This window comes from Amyelois transitella, chromosome 28, assembly GCF_032362555.1.
Source record: "Amyelois transitella isolate CPQ chromosome 28, ilAmyTran1.1, whole genome shotgun sequence".
Taxonomy (NCBI): domain Eukaryota; kingdom Metazoa; phylum Arthropoda; class Insecta; order Lepidoptera; family Pyralidae; genus Amyelois; species Amyelois transitella.
Genome location: NC_083531.1, coordinates 4,822,458 through 4,843,987, shown reverse-complemented (window position 1 = coordinate 4,843,987; position 21,530 = coordinate 4,822,458). Strand labels below are relative to the sequence as shown.

General features: G+C 39.9%; 1 protein-coding gene across 1 annotated transcript in view; it reads left to right on the top strand.

Annotated features, from left to right (window-relative positions):
• LOC106137553 (intersectin-1) overlaps window positions 1-21,530 on the top strand; it is a 36,321-nt gene that overhangs the window by 5,046 nt on the left and 9,745 nt on the right. Inside the window, exons 6-19 of the mRNA XM_060952217.1 lie at window positions 2,022-2,112; window positions 3,262-3,413; window positions 5,985-6,087; window positions 7,279-7,408; window positions 11,592-11,702; window positions 12,540-12,604; window positions 13,037-13,219; window positions 14,104-14,215; window positions 15,294-15,371; window positions 16,235-16,424; window positions 17,586-17,672; window positions 18,701-18,819; window positions 20,439-20,502; window positions 20,944-21,048. Coding sequence (XP_060808200.1) covers window positions 2,022-2,112; window positions 3,262-3,413; window positions 5,985-6,087; window positions 7,279-7,408; window positions 11,592-11,702; window positions 12,540-12,604; window positions 13,037-13,219; window positions 14,104-14,215; window positions 15,294-15,371; window positions 16,235-16,424; window positions 17,586-17,672; window positions 18,701-18,819; window positions 20,439-20,502; window positions 20,944-21,048 — 1,590 coding nt within the window. The remainder of the gene's footprint in view (window positions 1-2,021; window positions 2,113-3,261; window positions 3,414-5,984; window positions 6,088-7,278; window positions 7,409-11,591; window positions 11,703-12,539; window positions 12,605-13,036; window positions 13,220-14,103; window positions 14,216-15,293; window positions 15,372-16,234; window positions 16,425-17,585; window positions 17,673-18,700; window positions 18,820-20,438; window positions 20,503-20,943; window positions 21,049-21,530) is intronic.

Below are 21,530 nucleotides of genomic sequence, written 5' to 3'. Positions count from 1 at the left end.
CTTTCTAAGTTTTTCATCAAAAGGCACGTTATGTCGTCGTAGCCATTCTTGCATAGTTGGCTTGGTAGAAGCCATAGTTGGCTTTTTCTCTTCTCGAACCGAATGATAAGCTGCGTTGTCCATTACTATGACAGAATTTTGCGGTATATTAGGCATGAGCTTTTCATTTATCCATTTACTGAAATTTGCGAAATTCATAGAATCGTGATAATCACCTGTTTTACATTTGGATTTGAATATCACAAGGGCTCCGTCTACAAATCCAATTTGACCTCCACAATGTACGATGATCAAACGGTCCCCTTTACCAATATGAGATAGAACGCCAAGTTCATCCTTTGATTGCCAACATTTTGAAACGTTATGAGACGCGTTTACATAAGTTTCGTCAAGGTATAAAATATGTCTTCCTTCTCTACGATATTTTTTAATAGTATTTAGGTATTTCCACCTCCACGATGTGATATTTGGCTGTTCGATAAGGAGTTTCCTTTTAGATCCGCATTTCTTAAATTTAAAACCTAGATCATGTAATAATAGCCTTAAATATTCCCTGCCGCAGTGTAATATATTCTCTTCTCTAAGTACAGCGTTCAAAGTTTTCAGAGTAGGTATTTTTTTGAAAATTGTGTAAAACTGAGTGACTTTTCTTCTTACCACTCCTTTTGTGAAATCGTCTATTTCCACTCTTTTTCTACGAACCTGTTTTGGTTTTCTCGGTGATTTAAATCTCTCGTTGTCATTTAATGCTTTCCCTTGTTGTACAATTCTAGATACAGTCTTTTCTGATAGTCCAGTAACTTCTGCTACAGTTTTATTTAAAGGTATATCTTGTTTATATTCATCAGAATTTGGGTCGAGTTTCTTTTTTCTAAAATATTCATATACGTTAAACGCCATTTGTTTGCACTGACTATTAATTCTATGTCCGAAAATATTTCGACTCATCTTGAGAATGTAATCTCATGTATAATTTTCACAAGGCGTCCGCAACTGTCAACACGTGTGATCGCTAACCGCGTAGCGAGCGAACTGAGTTTTTACAAGAATGCGCCCGCCGCCCGCACCTCTCTCGGTCCCCTTCGTCGTCATACCCCCGCGCCCCTGTACTCCGCGGGCGAGGACTCATTTAGGCGGTTCTACTATACATTGGATATAATTTGAATTAACAAAAAATACTTTGCATTCCGAAATTCTCACGGCAGCGGAGACCCATTGCGCATACAGTTGACAGCAAATATTTAATCTATACTAATATTATAAAGCTGAAGTGTTTGTTTGTTTGTTTGAACGCGCTAATCTCAGGAACTACTGGTTCGAAATGAAAAATTATTTTTGCGTTGAATAGACCATTTATCGAGGAAGGCTTTGGGCTATATAACATCACGCTGCAACTATTAGCAGCAAAGAAATAATGAGAAATGTGAAAAACTCAGGGGAAAATTATTCATCCTTGAAGGCTTCAATGATGACCAATATTACTTTTCCACGCGGACGAAGTCGCGGGCACAGCTAGTTATATACAGGGTGACATTTAAAACAACTGCATCATTTTAAACATAGACTATACCCATGCTTCTGAGCCATTTGAGCCTATTTTTATTTAAATTAAACGTCATCATTTTCACATTTAACAAACCCTCAAAAACTACGTCACACGCTTTATTAAAGGCCAATACTAAAAAAAGAAATTAAACTAAACATGTAAATAAATGTCTGAAAAATAAATTATTTTTCTAGTATCAAGATCAAGTAAAGTACAGAGTTGTCGAGATCGCACAGCTGAATGAATTGTGTCGTTGACCTCTGAATCTTACGCGTCGCTTTTCCGCCGGCCGGGGTGATATGACGTATTTAGGATCGTGGATTTTGATACTTTTATTTTTTTTCGTACTTTCTGAAATATGAACCGATATTTTTCTTTTAACGTTTTTAAATATCCTTAAGATGAGTACACTTAACAGTTAAATTTATGCAGTTGAAAAAAAAAGTCACCCTGTATAATGTAATGTGGTTTACAGGATCAGTGGTGACAAGTCCCACTGAGCTTCCCATGGGCGTGGTCAGCCCCCCACCTTTGGAGTGGGGCATTCCACAACCGCAGAAACTTAAGTGAGTCTACATCTACGTATAAATTTATTTATTTATTTCATCAAAACTTTTCCTATAAGCAGATATACATGGAGGGTGTGGAGGGAAAGGTCGGAGTGGGAAGACCTAGACGAACGTATCTTGATCAGATTAAGGACGTCCTGGTAAAGGGTCAGGTCGAGAGTGCCCGAAACTGCCGAGCTTGCATGAAGAGAGATAGATGAATGTGGATGAAGCGAAGGAAGTATGCAGAGATCGTGGCAAGTGGAAAGAGGTAGTCTCTGCCTACCCCTCCGGGAAAGAGGCGTGATTTTATGTATGTATGTATGTAAACTTATCCTATCATTACAGTCATAAAAACCAATGCGATAGACAAAGCAACTTATACATTAAATTCTTACACAATATTAACAATTATAACATACAACAAGTATCGTAGTATTTGATACATATAGTCACGTCTGTATCCCTTGCGGGGTAGACAGAGCGGATAGGTCTCGAAGATACTGATAGGCCACGTTCAGCTGTTCGGTTTTATAAAAGTATCGGGATTCGAGTAGTGACAGGTTGCTAGCCCGTCGCCTAAATGAAGAATCCAAGATTTATATGCATATCCCTTAGTCGCCTTTTACGACATCCATGGGAAAGAGATAGAGAGGTCCTATTCTTATTTGTATTAGTGCCGGGAACCACACGACACTACATTAATTATAAATTAAAAATTAAATGTACATTTTTTTGTACAATAAAGTTTTAAATACATAAAAAAAAAATATCAAGGGAATAATAATAATAATAAAATTTAAACTAGAAGAGAAATTCATTAATTCATTCAAATTTAGTACAAGGGCACTACCTACTTATGGCATTTTACATATAGACGGCCTCTGTGGCTCAGCGGTAGTACGCTTGTCTGTGACACCGGAGGTCCCGGGTTCGAATCCCGGTCAAGGCATGATGAGAAAAGAACTTTTTCTGATTGTCCTGGGTCTTGGATGTTTATCTATATAAGTATTTATTATAAAATATAGTATCGTTGAGTTAGTATCTCGTAACACAAGTTTCGAACTTACTTCGAGGCTAACTCAATCAGTGTAATTTGTCCCATATATATTTATTTATATATTACATATATATATATATATATATGTATATTTATTTCATTCAAAGGTACACACAGTTGTTCAACGCCACCGACCGAGCCAAGACCGGCTCCGTGTCCGGGGTTCAAGCTCGCTCCATAATGCTGCAGTCTCGTCTGCCGCAGCAGGCACTGGCCCAGATATGGGCGTTGGCCGATTTGGACTCCGACGGTAAACTCGGTGAGTTCTGGTCAAGTTTGGACTTTTTTTTAACTTCATTTGGGTTTCTGTCTCGTAGCGAGCTTGATAACACAATGTGTGTGAATTTATACGTCTCAGAATTTGAGTTGACTATCATTTGAATGTAAAATGATAAATCGCGTCCCAATCTCACACAAATTCTTCTATATCCCGTCCCAATCTCACACAAATTCTTCTAAATCCCGTCCCAATCTCACACAAATTCTTCTAAATCCCGTCCCAATCTCACACAAATTCTTCTATATCCCGTCCCAATCTCACACAAATTCTTCTATATCCCGTCCCAATCTCACCCAAATTCTTCTATATCCCGTCCCAATTTCACCCAAATTCTTCTATATCCCGTCCCAATCTCACACAAATTCTTCTATATCCCGTCCCAATCTCACACAAATTCATCTTCAACGCCACCGACCGAGCCAAGACCGGCTCTGTGTCCGGGGTTCAAGCCCGCTCCATAATGCTGCAGTCTCGTCTGCCGCAGCAGGCACTGGCCCAGATATGGGCGTTGGCCGATTTGGACTCCGACGGTAAACTCGGTGGGTTCTGGTCAAGATTGGACTTTTTTTTAACTTCATTTGGGTTTCTGTCCCAATCTCACACAAATTCTTCTAAATCCCGTCCCAATCTCACACAAATTCTTCTATATCCCGTCCCAATCTCACACAAATACTTCTAAATCCCGTCCCAATCTCACTCAAATTCTTCTATATCCCGTCTCAATCTCATACAAATCCTTCTAAATCCCGTCCCAATCTCACTCAAATTCTTCTATATCCCGTCTCAATCTCATACAAATCCTTCTAAATCCCGTCCCAATGTCACACAAATCCTTGTTCAACGCCACCGACCGAGCCAAGACCGGCTCTGTGTCCGGGGTTCAAGCCCGCTCCATAATGCTGCAGTCTCGTCTGCCGCAGCAGGCACTGGCCCAGATATGGGCGCTGGCCGATTTGGACTCCGACGGTAAACTCGGTGAGTTCCGGTCAAGTTTGTGGACTTTTGTGTTTTTTTTTGACTTCATTTGGGTTTCTGTCTTGTAGCGATGTTAATAATCCAATGTGTCCGAATTTATTCGTGTCAGAATTTGAGTTGACTATCATTTGAATGTCTTCTATATTCCGTTCCAATCTCACCCAAATTCTTCTATATCCCGTCCCAATCTCACACAAATTCTTCTAAATCCCATCCCAATCTCACACAAATTGTTCAAATCCCGTCCCAATCTCACACAAATTGTTCAAATCCCGTCCCAATCTCACACAAATTCTTCTAAATCCCGTCCCAATCTCACACAAATTCTTCTAAATCCCGTCCCAATCTCACACAAATTTTTCTTTATCCCGTCCCAATCTCACACAAATTCTTCTAAATCCCGTCCCAATCTCACACAAATTCTTCTTCAACGCCACCGACCGTGCCAAGACCGGCTCTGTGTCCGGGGTACAAGCTCGCTCCATAATGCTGCAGTCTCGTCTGCCGCAGCAGGCACTGGCCCAGATATGGGCGTTGGCCGATTTGGACTCCGACGGGAAACTCGGTGGGTTCTGGTCAAGATTGGACTTTTTTTTAACTTCATTTGGGTTTCTGTCCCAATCTCACACAAATTCTTCTATATCCCGTCCCAATCTCACACAAATTCTTCTATATTCCGTCCCAATCTCACACAAATTCTTCTAAATCCCGTCCCAATCTCACACAAATTCTTCTAAATCCCGTCCCAATCTCACACAACATACATACATACATACATATGGTCACGTCTATATCCCTTGCGGGGTAGACAGAGCCAACAGTCTTGAAAAGACTGAATGGCCACGTTCAGCTATTTGGCTTAAGATAGAATTGAGATTCAAATAGTGACAGGTTGCTAGCCCGTCGCCTAAAAGAGGAATCCCAAGTTTATAAGCCTATAGCCTATCTCACACAAATTCTTCTAAATCCCGTCCCAATCTCACACAAATCCAATCCGAAATTAAGATATCAAATAAAGACTGTCTTCCTACCCCCACCCCTCTAACGGGGCAGTTCACAGACGCTGGTTACAGCTAAATTTAATTATAACAATATAAGAAACATACATACACATACATGTAATCACGTCTATATCCCTTGCGGGGTAGACGGAGCCAACAGTTTTGAAAATACTGATAGGCCACATTCAGCTGATTGTATCGAAATTCAAATAGTAACAGGTTGATATATAAGCCCTTCGCCTTAAAGAAAAATCACAAGTTTACAAGTCTATCCCTTAGTCGCCTTTTACGACATCCATGGGAACGAGACTGAGTGGTCCTATTGTTTTTTTTTTTCTATTGGTGCCCTTAACCACACGGCGCATAATAATATAAGAAAGAAACAAATTATTTATACAGGGTGTATTTATTAATTTATATACAGGATGTGTTTATTATTTTTTATACAGGATGTGTTTATTAATTTATATACAGGGTGTATTTATTAATTTATAGACAGGTTGTATTTATTAATTTATATACAGGGTGTTTTTATTAATTCATATACAGGGTGTATTTATTAATTTTTATACAGGGTGTGAAGAATTCGTCCTAGCCATGTATCTGTGCGAGAAGGCGACACAAGGCGAGCCCGTCCCTGCCAAACTGCCCCCGGAACTGATACCACCATGTTTCCGGTGAGTTCAATGACCTCTACCTATACACAGGATAGCTGTGCCCGCAACTTCATCCGCGTGGAATAGTTATTTCGGGCATCATTGATTGATTTTGAATGATCTCATAAAGCCAAACAACTGAACGTGGCCTATCAGTCTTTTCAAGACTGTTGGCTCTGTCTACCACGCAGGGGATATAGACGTGATTATGTGTATGTGTGTGATTGATCAAGGATGAATAATTTTTCCCGTTTTTCTTTCACATTGTCCATAATTTCTTCGCTCGTAATATAATAGTTGCAGCGTGATGTTATATAGCCTAAAGCCTACCTCGATAATTGTCTATTCAACGCAAAAAGTATTTTTCAATTCGAACCAGTAGTTCCTGAGATTAGCGCGTTCAAACAAACAAACTCTTCAGCTTTATAATATTAGTATAGATGTTCTCCCACCTGGCTTTAGTCCCGGTCGCATTCTCATCACTCTGGAGAGGAGCACGGGGTGTGCCTTTGACCATGGACCCTGTCTTAAGCTCTCGTCTGTGACACCGGAGGTCCCGGGTTCGAATCCCGGCCAGGGCATGATGAGAAACGAACTTTCTCTGATTGGCCTGGGTCTTGGATGTTTATATAGGTATAAGTTGTTATCAATACAAATAAAAAAATTTGTCTGTAATTGAGTATACATACATACATATAGCCATGTTTATATCCCTTGCAGATTAGACATCCAACAGTCTTCAAAAGACTGAAAGGCCACGTTCAGCTATTTGGCTTAATGATAGAATTAAGATTCAAATAGCGACATGTTACTAGCCCATGGCCTAAAAAAATAATCCCAAGTTTGTAAGCCTATCCCTTAGTTGCTTTTTGCGACATCCATGGAAATGAGACCGTGTGTATTGAAATAAATACTTAAAATAATATATCCCCATACAAAAAATATGTATTGTTTTCAGTTTTTTTTTTTTGCTGTTACCCTATTTCAGTAGGTGCGTAAGCGCAATGTTACCTTAATAATTAAGGTATTGTTACCTTAATAATTAAGGTAATGTTACCTTAATAATTAAGGTATTGTTACCTTAATAATTAAGATAATGGTACCTTAATAATTAAGATAATGTTACCTTAATAATTAAGATAATGGTACCTTAACAATTAATGTAATGGTACCTTAATAATTTAACGAGACATTTCCCCCCCTAATCCGTAGTCGCGAATCGGTGACGTCAATAAGCAGCGTGACGTCATACGAGGAGAGGCGCAGGGAGAACATGGCGCGGGGGCAGGCGGAGCTCGAGAGGAGGAGGTCGCAGTTGGCCGATGCTAGGATTAAAGAGAAGGTATTGTGTTTATTTTATACTCTATATCCCCTGTTTTGTCATTTAGGGGATATATATGTTTTGTCATTTAGGGGAGTTAATACCCTATATAGGGGATATAGTAGGTCGAGAGGAGACGCTTGTTGTTATAGTCGTTTAGGGTATAAAGAGAGCTCGAAAGGAGGCGATCGCAGTTGGCCGATGCAAGGATTAAAGAGAAGGTATTGTGTTTATTTTATACTCCATATCCCCTGTTTTGTCATTTAGGGGAGTTAATACCCTATATAGGGGATATAGTAGGTCGAGAGGAGACGCTAGTCGTTTAGGGTATAAAGAGAGCTCGAGAGGAGGCGCTCGCAGTTGGCCGATGCTAGGATTAAAGAGAAGGTATTGTGTTTAGTTAATCCCCTATATCCCCTGTTTTGTCATTTAGGGGATATATATGTTTTGTCATTTAGGGGATAGACGGAGGTCGAGAGGAGACGCTCGCAGTTGGCCGATGCTAGGATTAAAGAGAAGGTATTGTGTTTATTTAATACCCTATGTTGTTTTGTCATTTAGGGGATAGACAGAGCTGGAGAGGAGACGCTCGCAGTTGGCCGATGCTAGGATTAAAGAGAAGGTATTGTGTTTATTTTATACCTTAAGCCCTCTGTTTTGTCATTTAGGGGATAGACAGAGCTGGAGAGGAGACGCTCCCAGTTGGCCGATGCTAGGATTAAAGAGAAGGTATTGTGTTTATTTTATACCTTAAGTCCTTTGTTTTGTCATTTAGGGGATAGACAGAGCTGGAGAGGAGACGCTTGTAGTTAGCCGATGCGAGAATTAAAGAGAGGTATTGTGTTTATTTTATACCCTATATCCCCTGTTTTGTCATTTAGGGGATAGACGGAGGTCTAGAGGAGACGCTGTTAGTTACAGTCATATAGGACTTAGACAGAGCTGGAGAGGAGATGCTTGTAGTTAGCTGATGCGAGAATTAAAGAGAAGGTATTGTGTTTAATTTTATACTCTACTAGCTTTCCGCCCGCGGCTTCGCCCACGTGTAATTCGGTTATATATAGCGTTTTTTATTGATCTCGACAGGGCTTTTTCTTCCACAGGCTGAAATCTTGTTACAACTGGAATTAAATATAGCCTGTGTTACCTAGTCCCGTTGTTACCTAGTCAGGATCTGATGATGGTATTCCAGGGAAATCAAGGGCAAACCTCAAATTTACAGGCAATTACGTTTTTGACAATTTCATAGATCTGTTTAAGTATTTGCGTCTGATAGTCATCATCCCATGTGAATGAGCTGACGATGGAAGGTACAACTCCTCAACGGTTAGGAGTTGAAAGAAAATTCTTACGAAGTTATACGTACATGTGAGGCTATTAGGTTGACCTGATAATAAAATGTAAATCTCATTAACGTTAAGAATTTAGGTGAAAATGGATGCGGACAAATTTCGTCTCTTCACTTGTTTCCTTTTAGCTGTTTGTATGGGTAGTGTTAACACAAAATAGGGATTTAAAGGCGTGATGTTATTAATGTTATGCATGTATGTACATAATTATGTATGTTATTATGTATGTTAAAGAGACGACTGAAAGTTGTCATACAAAGTCTTTTTTTTTAAGGATGGGAAATCATCAAATGACCTCTCTCGCTCTGGGTGGAACGGAAGGGAGTGTCAGACTTTTACTGACTAAAACCCACCTCGTTCCTTCAGTTGCCCTTTGCGTTCCGGGGCCACGGTATCTCGTTAGAACTTTCCCGCAGCCCCGGCTCAGTTTATCCCGTTTCCCCCCCTTGGGGGTTGACATTTCAAAAATCCCTTCTTAGTGCTCACTTATGTTACTAAAGGAACCTCTGTTCAAAATCTCAGACTCCTATACCGAGCGGTTTCGGCTGTGCGTTAATAAATCAGTCACCCAATCGCACCCCCTAAATCACGATTGGAGGGTAGTTTGAAAAAACTTATAATGTCAAACATATTTACTTGCCTATGTACGTGTTCATGCCAAGTTTCAAGTTTATAAACCCAAGGAATAAGATTTTTCATAGAAACGTTTTTACCCCTTTTCCCCCCCTTGGGGGTAGAATTTCCAAAAATCCTTTCTTAGTGCTCCCCTACATATCCCAAGGAACCTACATTCCAAATTTCAGCTGTCTACGACCAGTAGTTTCGACTGTGCGTTGTCTGTCAGTCAGTCACTCAGTAACGGAAGAGTTTTATATATATAGATATACCCCTGTTTTGTCATTTAGGGGATAGACGGAGGTCGAGAGGAGGCGCTTGTAGTTGGCCGATGCGAGAATTAAAGAGAAGGTATTGTGTTTATTTTATACCCTGTTTTGTCATTTAAGGGATAGACGGAGGTCGGGAGGAGACGCTTGTAGCTATAGTCGTTTAGGAGAAAGACAGAGCTGAACAGGGAGACGCTTGTAGTTACAGTCATTTAGGAGATAGACAGAGCTCGAGAGGAGACGCATCTAGTTGGCCGATGAGAGGATTGAAGAGAAGGTAGTGTGTTTATTTTATTCCCCTTTGTCCCCTGTTTTGTCATTTAGGGAATAGACGGAGGTCGAGAGGAGACGCTCGCAGTTGGCCTATGCTAGGATTTAAGAGAAGGTATTGTGTTTAGTTAATCCCCTATATCCCCTGTTTTGTCATTTAGGGAATAGATAGAGCTGGAGAGGAGACGCTTGTAGTTAGTCGATGCGAGAATTAAAGAGAAGGTATTGTGTTTATGTTATCCTCTAAGTCCCCTGTTTTGTCATTCAAGAGAAAGACATCATGCGAAGATTGAGGAGAAAGTGAGGTTTATTGTTCATACCTTAAGATAATCTCCTGTTTAATCGCCCAGGGGAAAGACGGAGAGGGGAAATTAGGGATAGGATAGCTAATTGCAGTCAATAAGCAGCGTGACGTCATAAGAGGAGAGGCGGAGGGAGAACACGGCGCGGGGACAGGCAGAACTCGAGAATTAAAGAGGCGGCAATGTGTTCATTTGGTCCCTCATGTGTCATGTTTAGTCATCTAGGGGATAGACAGAGCTGGTGAAGAGGCTAAAAGTAGTTTATTTGGTCCGTAAAATATTAGAATATCCGTGGTTTGATTGTACATACATACATAAAATCACGCTTTTTCCCTGGCGGGGTAGGCAGAGACCGCATCTTTCCATTTGCCCCGATCTCTGCACACTTCTTTCGCTTCTTCCACATTTATAACTCGTTTCATGAAAGCTCGGCGGTTTCGGGATGACTTTTTATTGTAAATTACATACATAGTACATATAATCACGTCTATATCCCATGCATGGTAGACTGAGCCAACAGACTTGAAAAGACTGATAGACCATATTCAGCTATTTGACTTTATGACATAATTGAAATTCAAATAGTGTCAGGTTGCTAGCCCATCGCCTAAAAGAAGAATCCCAAGTTTATATGCCTATGCCCAAGTCACCTTTTACGACATCTATGGGAACGAGATGTGGTACTATTTTTTTTTTCGGTACCACACGCACAATTGATTGTTAATTTGTTTACTTATCATTTAAGCTACTTAAAATCTTTAAATATTTTTAATATAATAATTATATATTCCTTTAATGTTTTCAACGCAACCTAGGAGGCGGAGGTAAATTTGAAATCTGTAAATGTATTTAAAAAAAAACTCTATTGAAATAATATTAGATATTTACTTAGATTTCAAGTCTATTCACTTTAATGAAAATATAAAAAAAAATGTTTATATACCAACTTATTAATGCGACAGTAAGTTTGTTTGTTTGTTCGCGAGTTATCTACTGAACCGATTTTTTTAAAATATTTTGCATATACATACATATATAACTAGCTGTGCCCGCGACTTCGTCCGCGTGGAATAGTTATTTTGGGCATCATTGAAGCCCACAAGGATGAATAATATTCCCCGGTTTTTTTTTCACATTTTCCATTATTTATTTGCCCCTTACAGTAGCTGCGTGATGTAATATAGCATAAAGTCTTCCTCGATAAATGGTCTATTCAACGCAAAAATAATTTTTCAATTCGAACCAGTAGTTTTTGAGATTAGCGCGTTCAAACAAACAAACAAACTCTTCAGCTTTATAATATTAGTATAGATATAAACTTAATAATAAAAGACCTTATGTACATATTTAAATTTGTTAGGATTTCGAATACATATATATATATATAATCGTAACATAGGCTGAACGCGAAAGGAAAGAGAGGGAAGAAGCCGAGAAGAGGGAGAAGGTGCGATTGGAAGCGCTCAAGAGGGAGCAGGAGGAGATGATGCGGAAACAGAAGGAGGAACAGGTTAGTGAATAATACATACATACATACATATAATCACGTCTATATCCATTGCGGGGTAGACAGAGCCAACGGTCTTGAAAGGACTGAATGGCCACGTTCAGCTATTTGGCTTAATGATAGGATTGAGATTCAAATAGTGACAGGTTGCTAGCCCATCGCTTAAAAAAAAGAATCCCAAGTTTGTGAGCCTATCCCTTAGTCGCCTTTTACGACATCCACGGGAAAGAGATGGAGTGGTCCTATTCTTTTTGTCCTGGTGCCGGGAGCCACACGGTACTAACATTAGTTTGATTATTAACCGATGCTCTTACGGTGAGGGAAAACATCGCGAGGAAACCTGCACATTCAGGCAACTGGATGTGTAACCATGATCGATCCAACACGGGTCAGGTTCCCCTGCAAAGGTCGCGGAGGTCGGACGGGAGTCGCTTCGTGTGAAAACCTGACTCACCCAATCCAGGGTCCATGGTCGAAGGCGCACCCCGGGCTCCTCTCCAGAGTGGTGAGGATGCGACTGGGACTAAGACGGCCGGCCTCTGTGGCTCAGCGGTAGTACGCTTGTCTGTGACACCGGAGGTCCCGGGTTCGAATCCCGGCCAGGGCATGATGAGAAAAGAACTTTTTCTGATTGTCCTAGGTCTTGGATGTGTATCTATATAAGTATTTATTATATTATAAAATATAGTATCGTTGAGTTAGTATCTCGTAACACAAGTCTCGAATTTACTTCGAGGCTAACTCAATCAGTGTAATTTGTCCCGTATATATTTATATTTATATACTAAAGCCAGGCGGAAGAATTAGAAGTGATTAATAATAAACTTTTTACTCTGACAGGAAAAAAGAGAAGCTGCAAGGAAAGAGATGGAGAGGCAATGTCAGCTGGAGTGGGAGAAGAAGAGGTGAGTTTAAGGATTTCTTTTTATTCAATACTAGCTGTCGCCCGCAACTCCGTTTGCGTGTTCAAATCCGTTCAGTGGTTCCGGAGATAAGTGTGAACATACAAACAGACAGACATTTTTTTCATATTCATGATCGATTTAGATTTCTTCGTCGTTATAAATATATTTTTTTTAAATATACTCAATGTACAGACAATTTTTTTTTATTTTATGTAGGTATTGATTTAGATCGTTTATATATTTTCCGGTGACCTCCGTGACCAACATTTTTGTGACCTTCGTGACCACCGTTTTTGTGACCTCCATGACCACTTTTTCTGTGACCACCATGTTTGACCTCTGACCACCATTTTGTGACCACATTTTTATGACCACCGTGACCACTCCGTGAACACCATAAATATGACCGTTTACAGTATATATTTTCAACAGGACCAGGGAATTAGAAGCGATGCGCACAGAGGAACAGTCCAAGGTTCTATCGCTGAAGGCAAAGAGTCAATCTCTGACCGCGGAATTGAACACGGTGACCGTGAGGGCCGGGAATCTGGCGAAAGACATACGGGAGACCAGGACCGCCGTCGCGGCAGCCAAGTGCACCATAGACGGGATGAGGTCAGTGATGAACCATGAACAAAATAAAAAAAAATAAAAAAAAACAAATGCACGATTCGTCGAATCACCATAACAACTAACAGTGATGAACTAATAATAATAACACGTTACTGAAGGAGTTTTGATAGGAGAACAACATAACATACATACATACATAAAATCACGCCTCTTTCCCGGAGGGGTAGGCAGAGACTACCTCTTTCCACTTGCCACGATCTCTGCATATTTCCTTCGCTTCATCCACATTCATAACTCTCTTCATGCAAGCTCGGCGGTTTCGGGTACTTTTGACCTGACCCTTTACCAGGACGTCCTTAATTTGATCAAGATATGTTCGTCTAGGTCTTCCCACTCCGAACTTTCCCTCCACACTCTCCATGTATATCTGCTTAGTCAACCTGTTTTCATAACAACATAACATCAACTTCTCCAAAGGGCCTCTACGTGTTGGATTTATATCCCCACGCAAGCCACTCAAAAATCGGGTGTATAGACCCGTGAAATCCAGGAGGAGAACGCATTACTAAATAGAAAGAAAAAATTACGATTCGTCGAAAAACGGTTCATAGAATCAATGACGAAATATTATAATACATGATTTGACAGAATAAAACAAAAAAAAAACGTCCTGGTAAAGGGTCAGGTAAAGAGTACCCGAAACCGCCGAGCTTGCACGAAGAGAGTTACGAATGTGGACGAAGCGAAGGAAGTGTGCAGGGATCGTGGCAAGTGGAATAATGTTGTCTCTGCCTACCCCTCCGGGAAAAAGGCGTGATTTCATGTATGCATGTGTGTACGATGCAAAAGATATACTTCAGCACACGTAAAATGGAACATGCGACGCCGCTTGATTCATTTTAAATTTAATTATTTCACTTGTCCAGGTCAGAGCGTGACTCCAGCATGTCTGAACTGCAACAGCTGAAAGCCAGGGTGAAGGAGCTGAACGCCAAGCAGATAGCTCTGAACAAGGAGAAAGCCGAGTTGGACGCTAAGGTTACAAACATACATACATACATACACACACTTCTTCTTCGTCATTACCTTTACCCACTTTCTGCGCGGGGTCGGCACAGTATGTTAGTTTTTTCCAATTACATCTGTCAATTGCCATCTCACCGGTCACTCCCTTTCTCCTCATACTATCCTTTACGCCGTCCATCCATCTCTTTTTCGGTCTACACCTATTTCTTGAACCTTTCACTTCCTTTCACACATGCATATCGTATTCATGCATTCATTCATGTTTTTTAATGTAGACAATGTGCATTCGTCCACGATTTAGATTTAAGAGATCTATATTTGTAAATTGACGTCCGATGAAAATTCTGCAGTGTAGTTTGTTCCGCCGCTTCTTCTACACATGCGCTTTGAAAGTGGTAGTTACAATTAGATTTAAGTTATGTGACGTCAATAAGTGATACCTTGTATCTTATTTTGAAAATAAATCTATTCTATTCATACCTACATACATAGTATCGTTGAGTTAGTATCTCGTAACACAAGATTCGAACTTACTTCGACGCTAACTCAATTTGTGTAATTTGTCCCATATGCAGGGTGACTTTTAATTCAACTGCATAAAAATTTAAATAAAAATAGGCTCAAACGACTCAGAAGCATGGGTATAGTCTATGTTTAAAAGGATGCAGTTGTTTTAAATGTCACCCTGTATATTTATTTATTTACTAGCTGTGCCCGCGACTTTGTCCGCGTGGAATAGTTATTTTGGGCATCATTGCAGACCTCTAGGATGAATAATTTTCCCCGTTTTTTTTTTCACATTTTCCATTCTTTATTTGCTCCTTATAGTTGCAGCGTGATGTTATAAGTATGTATAGCCTTCCTCGATATATGGTCTATTCAACGCAAAAATATAATTTTTCAATACGAACCAGCATTTCCTGAGATTAGCGCGTTCAAACAAACAAACTCTTCAGCTTTATAATATTAGTATAGCATACATAAATACATACATACACACATAGTATCGTTGAGTTAGTATCTCGTTACACAATATTTGAACTTACTTCGAGGACAAGTATAGATGAAATAAAATATGTTTTGTTAACAGGCGAAAGCGTCAGAGGGCGCTGGTGAGGATGGCAAACTGAACATGATGGAGGTCACATTGAAACAATTGAGAGACAAGGTAGGACTACTATCCCACTATTTGACGGCCTCTGTGGAGCAGCGGTAGTACGCTTGTCTGTGACACCGGCGGTCCTGGGTTCGAATCCCGGCCAGGGCCATGATGAGAAAATAACTATTTCTGATTGGCCTGGTTCTTGGATGTTTATCTATACATACATACATATAATCACGTCTATATCCCTTGCGGGGTAATAAGTATTTATTTTAAAAATATAGTATCGTTGAGTTAGCATCTCGTAACACAAGTCTCGAACTTACTTCGAGGCTAACTCAATCTGTGTAATTTGTCCCGTATATATTTATTTATTTATTTATCCCCTTCTTTTTCACGTACATACATAATAATCACGTCTATATCCCTTGCCGGCTAGATTGAGCCAACAGTCTTGAAAAGACTGATAGGCCAAGTTCAGCTGTTTGGTATTATTATAGAATGGAGATTCAAATAATGACAGGTTGCTAGCCCATCGCCTAAATGAAGAATCCCAAGTTTATAAGCCTATCGGCTTTTACGACATCCGTGGTAAAGAGATGGAGTGGTCCTATTTATTATCTTTTATTTGGTGCCGGGAACCACACGGCTATAGACGTGCCTACATGTATACAGGGTGACTTTTAATTCAACTGCATAAATTTAACTGTTAAGTGTACTCATCTAAAGGATAAAAACGTTACGTTTTGAGGGTTTTTTAAATGTGAAAATGATGACATTTAATTTAAATAAAAATAGGCTTAAACGGCTCAGAAGCATGGGTATAGTCTATGTTTAAAAGGATGCAGTTGTTTTAAATGTCACCCTGTATAATGTTTGTATAGTAGGTACTGTATAAAGACATAGATATTTTGTATTTCCCAAAACAGGTGGAAGCGACAAAGGCGATAATCGAAACAAAAAAAACGGACTTGGAGACGAACGAACAACAGTTATCGTCCCTGAACGAAACGGTGCAACAGCTGAGCGAGAAATGCAGCAAGGTGTGGGAGCTGTACGAGACGAGGCGCGCCGAGTTCCGCGAGAGGAGCACCGCGCCCGCCGAGACGTGGGCGCCTGGTGAGTGACCTTCGTGACCTCCGTGACCACCGTTTGTGTTACCACCGTGACCACCTTTTTTGTCCTCTGACCTCCGTGACCACCGTGTTTGTGACCTCCATGACCACTTTTTCTGTGACCTCCGTGACCACCATTTTGTGACCTCCGTGACCACTTTTTCTGTGACCTCCGTGACCTTCATTTTTGTGACCTCGGTGACCTCCATTTTTGTGACCTTGGTGACTTCCATTTTTGTGACTTCCGTGACCACCATTTTTGCGACCTCCGTGATCAACATGAATATGACCAGAGCTATCAAATAAAGAACTTAAAGACGAACAAACAGCAGTTGTCGTCCCTGAACGAAACGGTGCAACAGCTGAGCGAGAAATGCAGCAAGGTGTGGGAGCTGTACGAGACGAGGCGCGCCGAGTTCCGCGAGAGGAGCACCGCGCCCGCCGAGACGTGGGCGCCTGGTGAGTGACCTCCGTGACCTCCATTTTTTGACCTCCGTGACATCGTTTTTGTGACCTCCGTGACCACCAGTTTTGACCTCCGTGACCACCGTTTTTGTGACCTTTATGACCACTTTTTCTGTGACCTCCGTGACCATCATTTTTGTGACCTCCGTGACCTCCATGATCAACATAAATATGACTAGACCATTTTTTACCTCTGACCACCATTTTGTGACCACATTTTTATGACCTCCGTGACCATTCCGTGTGGGAGCTGTACGAGACGAGGCGCGCCGAGTTCCGCGAGAGGAGCACCGCGCCCGCCGAGACGTGGGCGCCTGGTGAGTGACCTCCGTGACCACCAGTTTTGACCTCCGCGACCACCAGTTTTGACCTCCGTGACCATCATTTTGTGACATCTGTGACCACCATTTTGTGACCTCCGTGACCACCATTATATGACCTCCGTGACCACCATTTTTGTGACTTCACATGACCAATATTTTGTGACCTCCGTGACCTCTATTTTTGTGACATATCCCATGGAGGTCACATAAACGGCGTGTGGCCACCACACCATGAACAGGACCGGTGACCACTGTGACCTTTGTAATGTGACCATCGTAATCACTATGACCTTCAAACTGCTAGAACCCACCCGATACGTCTATTTTTTTTTCTTTTTTTGAACTTTTGTTTATATACATATTTCTTTTAATATCAGAAGCAGCATGGGGCGCTTCCGAATCGGCTTGGGGCGACGACGGAGCCGCAGCCGAAGACACTTGGGGTGACGCCGATACAACTACAGGTGAGAAAAATAACGTTATTGAATTAATTAATAACCGTTTTGTAGACTAAAAAACATGCAAAAAATGATAACTGTTCGCCGCGAACTCAAAAAAAAAATTAATTAAGAAAAATATATTCATAAACAAAAATAAAATAAAATTGATAATATCTCAAAACCCACTTAAACGATTTTGTTGCCCTACGAGCGAAAAAAAAAATTCATTGACAGATACGAGGGCCACACTGAAAAAAATTAATGAATCAAACTAAAACCTCTTTATTTATGTTAAGGTGTATAAAATGTTATTCTAAACACAATTCCATTTTCGAAATTTAAAAAAAAAGTAACATAAACACGTGTAAATTTCATTTTAATTGAATAGTGTCAGTGAGGAAAATAAGTTAAGGCGGGAACATTAACATTCTTAACTCAACTTTCTTAGAGGTTATCTCAAGAATATCTTTTTTATAAATTTGAAGCACCAAGAAAATCTACTATATTTATTTGTATTCTGAGTATCGTCGTGCACGTGAATCTTCTGATCTTTGCCTGTATGTATTGAATGTATGTATAATGAATTAAAATTTCGAGTTTTAATTTCGAATGTGCCGTGTGGTTCCCGGCACCAATACAAAAAAAGAATAGGACAACTTCATCTCTTTCCCATGGATGTCGTAAAAGGCGAGTAAGGGATAGGCTTACAAACTTGGGATTCTTTTTTAGGCGATGGGTCACTATATGAATCTCAATTCCATCATTAAGCCAAACAGCTTAACGTGGCCATTCAGTCTTTTCAAGACTGTTGGCTCTGTCTATCCCGCAAGGGATACAGACGTGACCATATGTATGTATACAATTTGTTTCACGAAACAAGTTTTATCGTGCATGACACTTGTTGCGTAATGTAAATCCAGCTTAATGTATGTATCGAATCAAATCAAATCTATTTATTGTGGAGCACAGGTAAAAAGATAATATAATTGTATAGCGTATGTTTGTTGTATGTTTATTGAATAAAAATTTCGAATTTGAATTTGGAATCACAGCGACCGAACCCGTTGTACCGTCAACAACAACAACCACATCAGCCGCTCCAAAATGGCGGTGTGTGTACGAATTCTCGGCTAGAACGCCCGACGAGTTGAGCTTGCAACCGGGCGACCTGGTGAGTTACCTATATACATATTTTATTATTATTGATTAATTTATACAAAACTAGAGGCCGCCCGCGACTTCGTCCGCATGGAAACCCTATCAATCCCGCGGGAACTCTGGGATAAAAAGTAGCCTATGTGTTATTCTGGGTCTTCAGCTACCTACATACCAAATTTCATGATAATCGGTTCAGTAGTTTTTGCGTGAAAGAGTAACAAACATCCATACAAACTTTCGCCTTTATAATAGTAGTAGGATTGGCAATCCATAAAATATATATAGTTACATTTTTTTTTTAATAATATTTAAATCTCTTATAAATATATTTATCTGAACAATGTATTCTCTCGTCCACATTCTATTCTAAGTTTAATTAATATTGTAAAGTTGACGTTGTTGAAGAAAATGCTGCAGTGCAGTTTGTTACCGCTTCTTCTGCACTGACGCCTTGGAAGCGGCAGTAAACTTAGTTTTTAAGTAATTTATTTGACGTCAACCAATGTTGTTAAACCATACGTTTTGACAATTATTAAGCGATATATAGTATCCTATAATAATGAATAAAAATTTTGAATTTGAATTTTGAATTGAATTTGACATACATACATACATAAAATCACGCCTCTTTCCCGGAGGGGCAGGCAGAGACTACCTCTTTCCACTTGCCACGATCTCTGCATATTTCCTTCGCTTCATCCACTTCCTTCATCATCATCATCCTTTCGGGTACTTTTGACCTGACCCTTTACCTACATATATATCTATAGTTATACTTAATATTATAAAGCTGAAGAGTTTGTTTGTTTGTTTGTTTGAAAGCACTAATCTCAGGAACTACTGGTTCGAATTGAAAAATTCTTTTTGCGTTGAATAGACCATTTATAGAGGTAGGCTTTGGGCTATATAACATCACGCTGCAACTATTAGGGGCGAAGAAATAATGGAAAATGTGAAAAAAAAACACGGGTGAAATTATTCATCCTTGTGGGCTTCAATGATGCCCAATATAACTATTCCACGCGGACAAAGTCGCGGGCACAGCTAGTCTTATATAAAATTCTCGTGTCACAATGTTCGTTCCCGTACTCCTCCGAAACGGCTTGACCGATTCTCATGAAATTTTGTGAGCATATTGAGTAGGTCTGAGAATCGGCCTACATCTATTTTTGATACCCCTTAGTAATAAGGGTTGTCCAACCTTAACATTTTTTTTAACTAGAAATTACTTAAAAATTATTTATATGGCAAAACATAAGCACATAAATGCCGTGTGGTTCTCGGCACCGATAGACCAAAAAAAGAAAGAAGAATAGGACCACTCGCATCTCTTTCCAATTGATGTAGTAAAAGGCGACTAAGGGAGAGGCTAAATCTATTCTATTCTAAAGAGATGGAGTAGTGATCTAGCCATTCTTCATTGCCGGGAACCACACGGTACATGAATTTGTGAATATTTATTTTGTACAGGTGAGCGACGCATTATAGAAGAAAGAATGACAAATAAAACTAATAAAAAAAACTAAAATAAAAAATACATAATTATAACTAACAGTAATAAAACTTATGTGATTATATACTTCTTCTCATCTCATCTCTTCTCTTCTCATCTTATCTTATCTTGTCATATAGGTGAGCGACGCTCCAGCCCCTAGGGGGGACGCTGAACCGGGCTGGAGATGGGGTGCAGCCAGAGGTATGTTACTATTTCACAACTAGCTATAGCCCCGGCTTATCGAAGTCTCGAAGTCACAAGTCTCGAACTTACTTCGAGGCTAACTCAATCTGTGTAATTTGTCTCGTATAAGTATATTTTTTTTTTATTTTTTTTTCTCGCACCAATCATTTATTTGACGGCCTCTGTGGCGCAGCGGTAGTGCGCTTGTCTGTGACACCGGAGGTCTCGGGTTCGGATCCCGGCCAGGGCGTGATGAGAAAATAACTATTTCAGATCGGCCTGGGTCTTGGATGTTTATCTATATAAGTATTTATAATAAAATACAGTATCGTTGAGTTAGTATCTCGTAACACAAGTCTCGAACTCACTTCGAGACTAACTCAATCTGTGTAATTTGTCCCGTATATATTTATTTATTTAATGTGTATAAATGTTTACTGATGACGATTCATCATTCAGGTCAGACAGGATGGTTCCCTGAATCTTACGTGGAAGACATCAACGCTCCAGCGGCATACGATGCGGAGGTCATCGAACCCGCCGAGACTAAAACTCAGCTTGAAGGTAAGCTCATTTTACCACTACACCATAGGGTTACAATGGAGTAGATTTATTTTCAAAATTGATTACAATGTATTACTTATTGACGTGATATTATCTATCCAATATAAAAGGGATATGATCACTCCATCTCTTTCTCATGAATGTCGTATAAGGCGATTAAAGGATAGGCTTAAAAACTTTGGATTCTTCATATAGGCGATAGGTCCTGTCACTGTTTGAATCTCTATTCTATCATTAAGCCAAACAGATGAACGTGGCCCTTCAGTCTTATCAAGATTGCTGGCTCTGTCTACCCCGCAAGGGATATAGACGTCATTATAGGATGTATGTTTTTTTATAATCACGTCTATATCCCTTGCTTGGTAACAAATTCCAACAGTATTTTTATGTACTTAGTTTTTTTTATGTACTTAGATGCCCTTAATAGTTTAATACATATCTCTACACATTTAATACTATATGTTGAGAAAAGGTGGACTGTA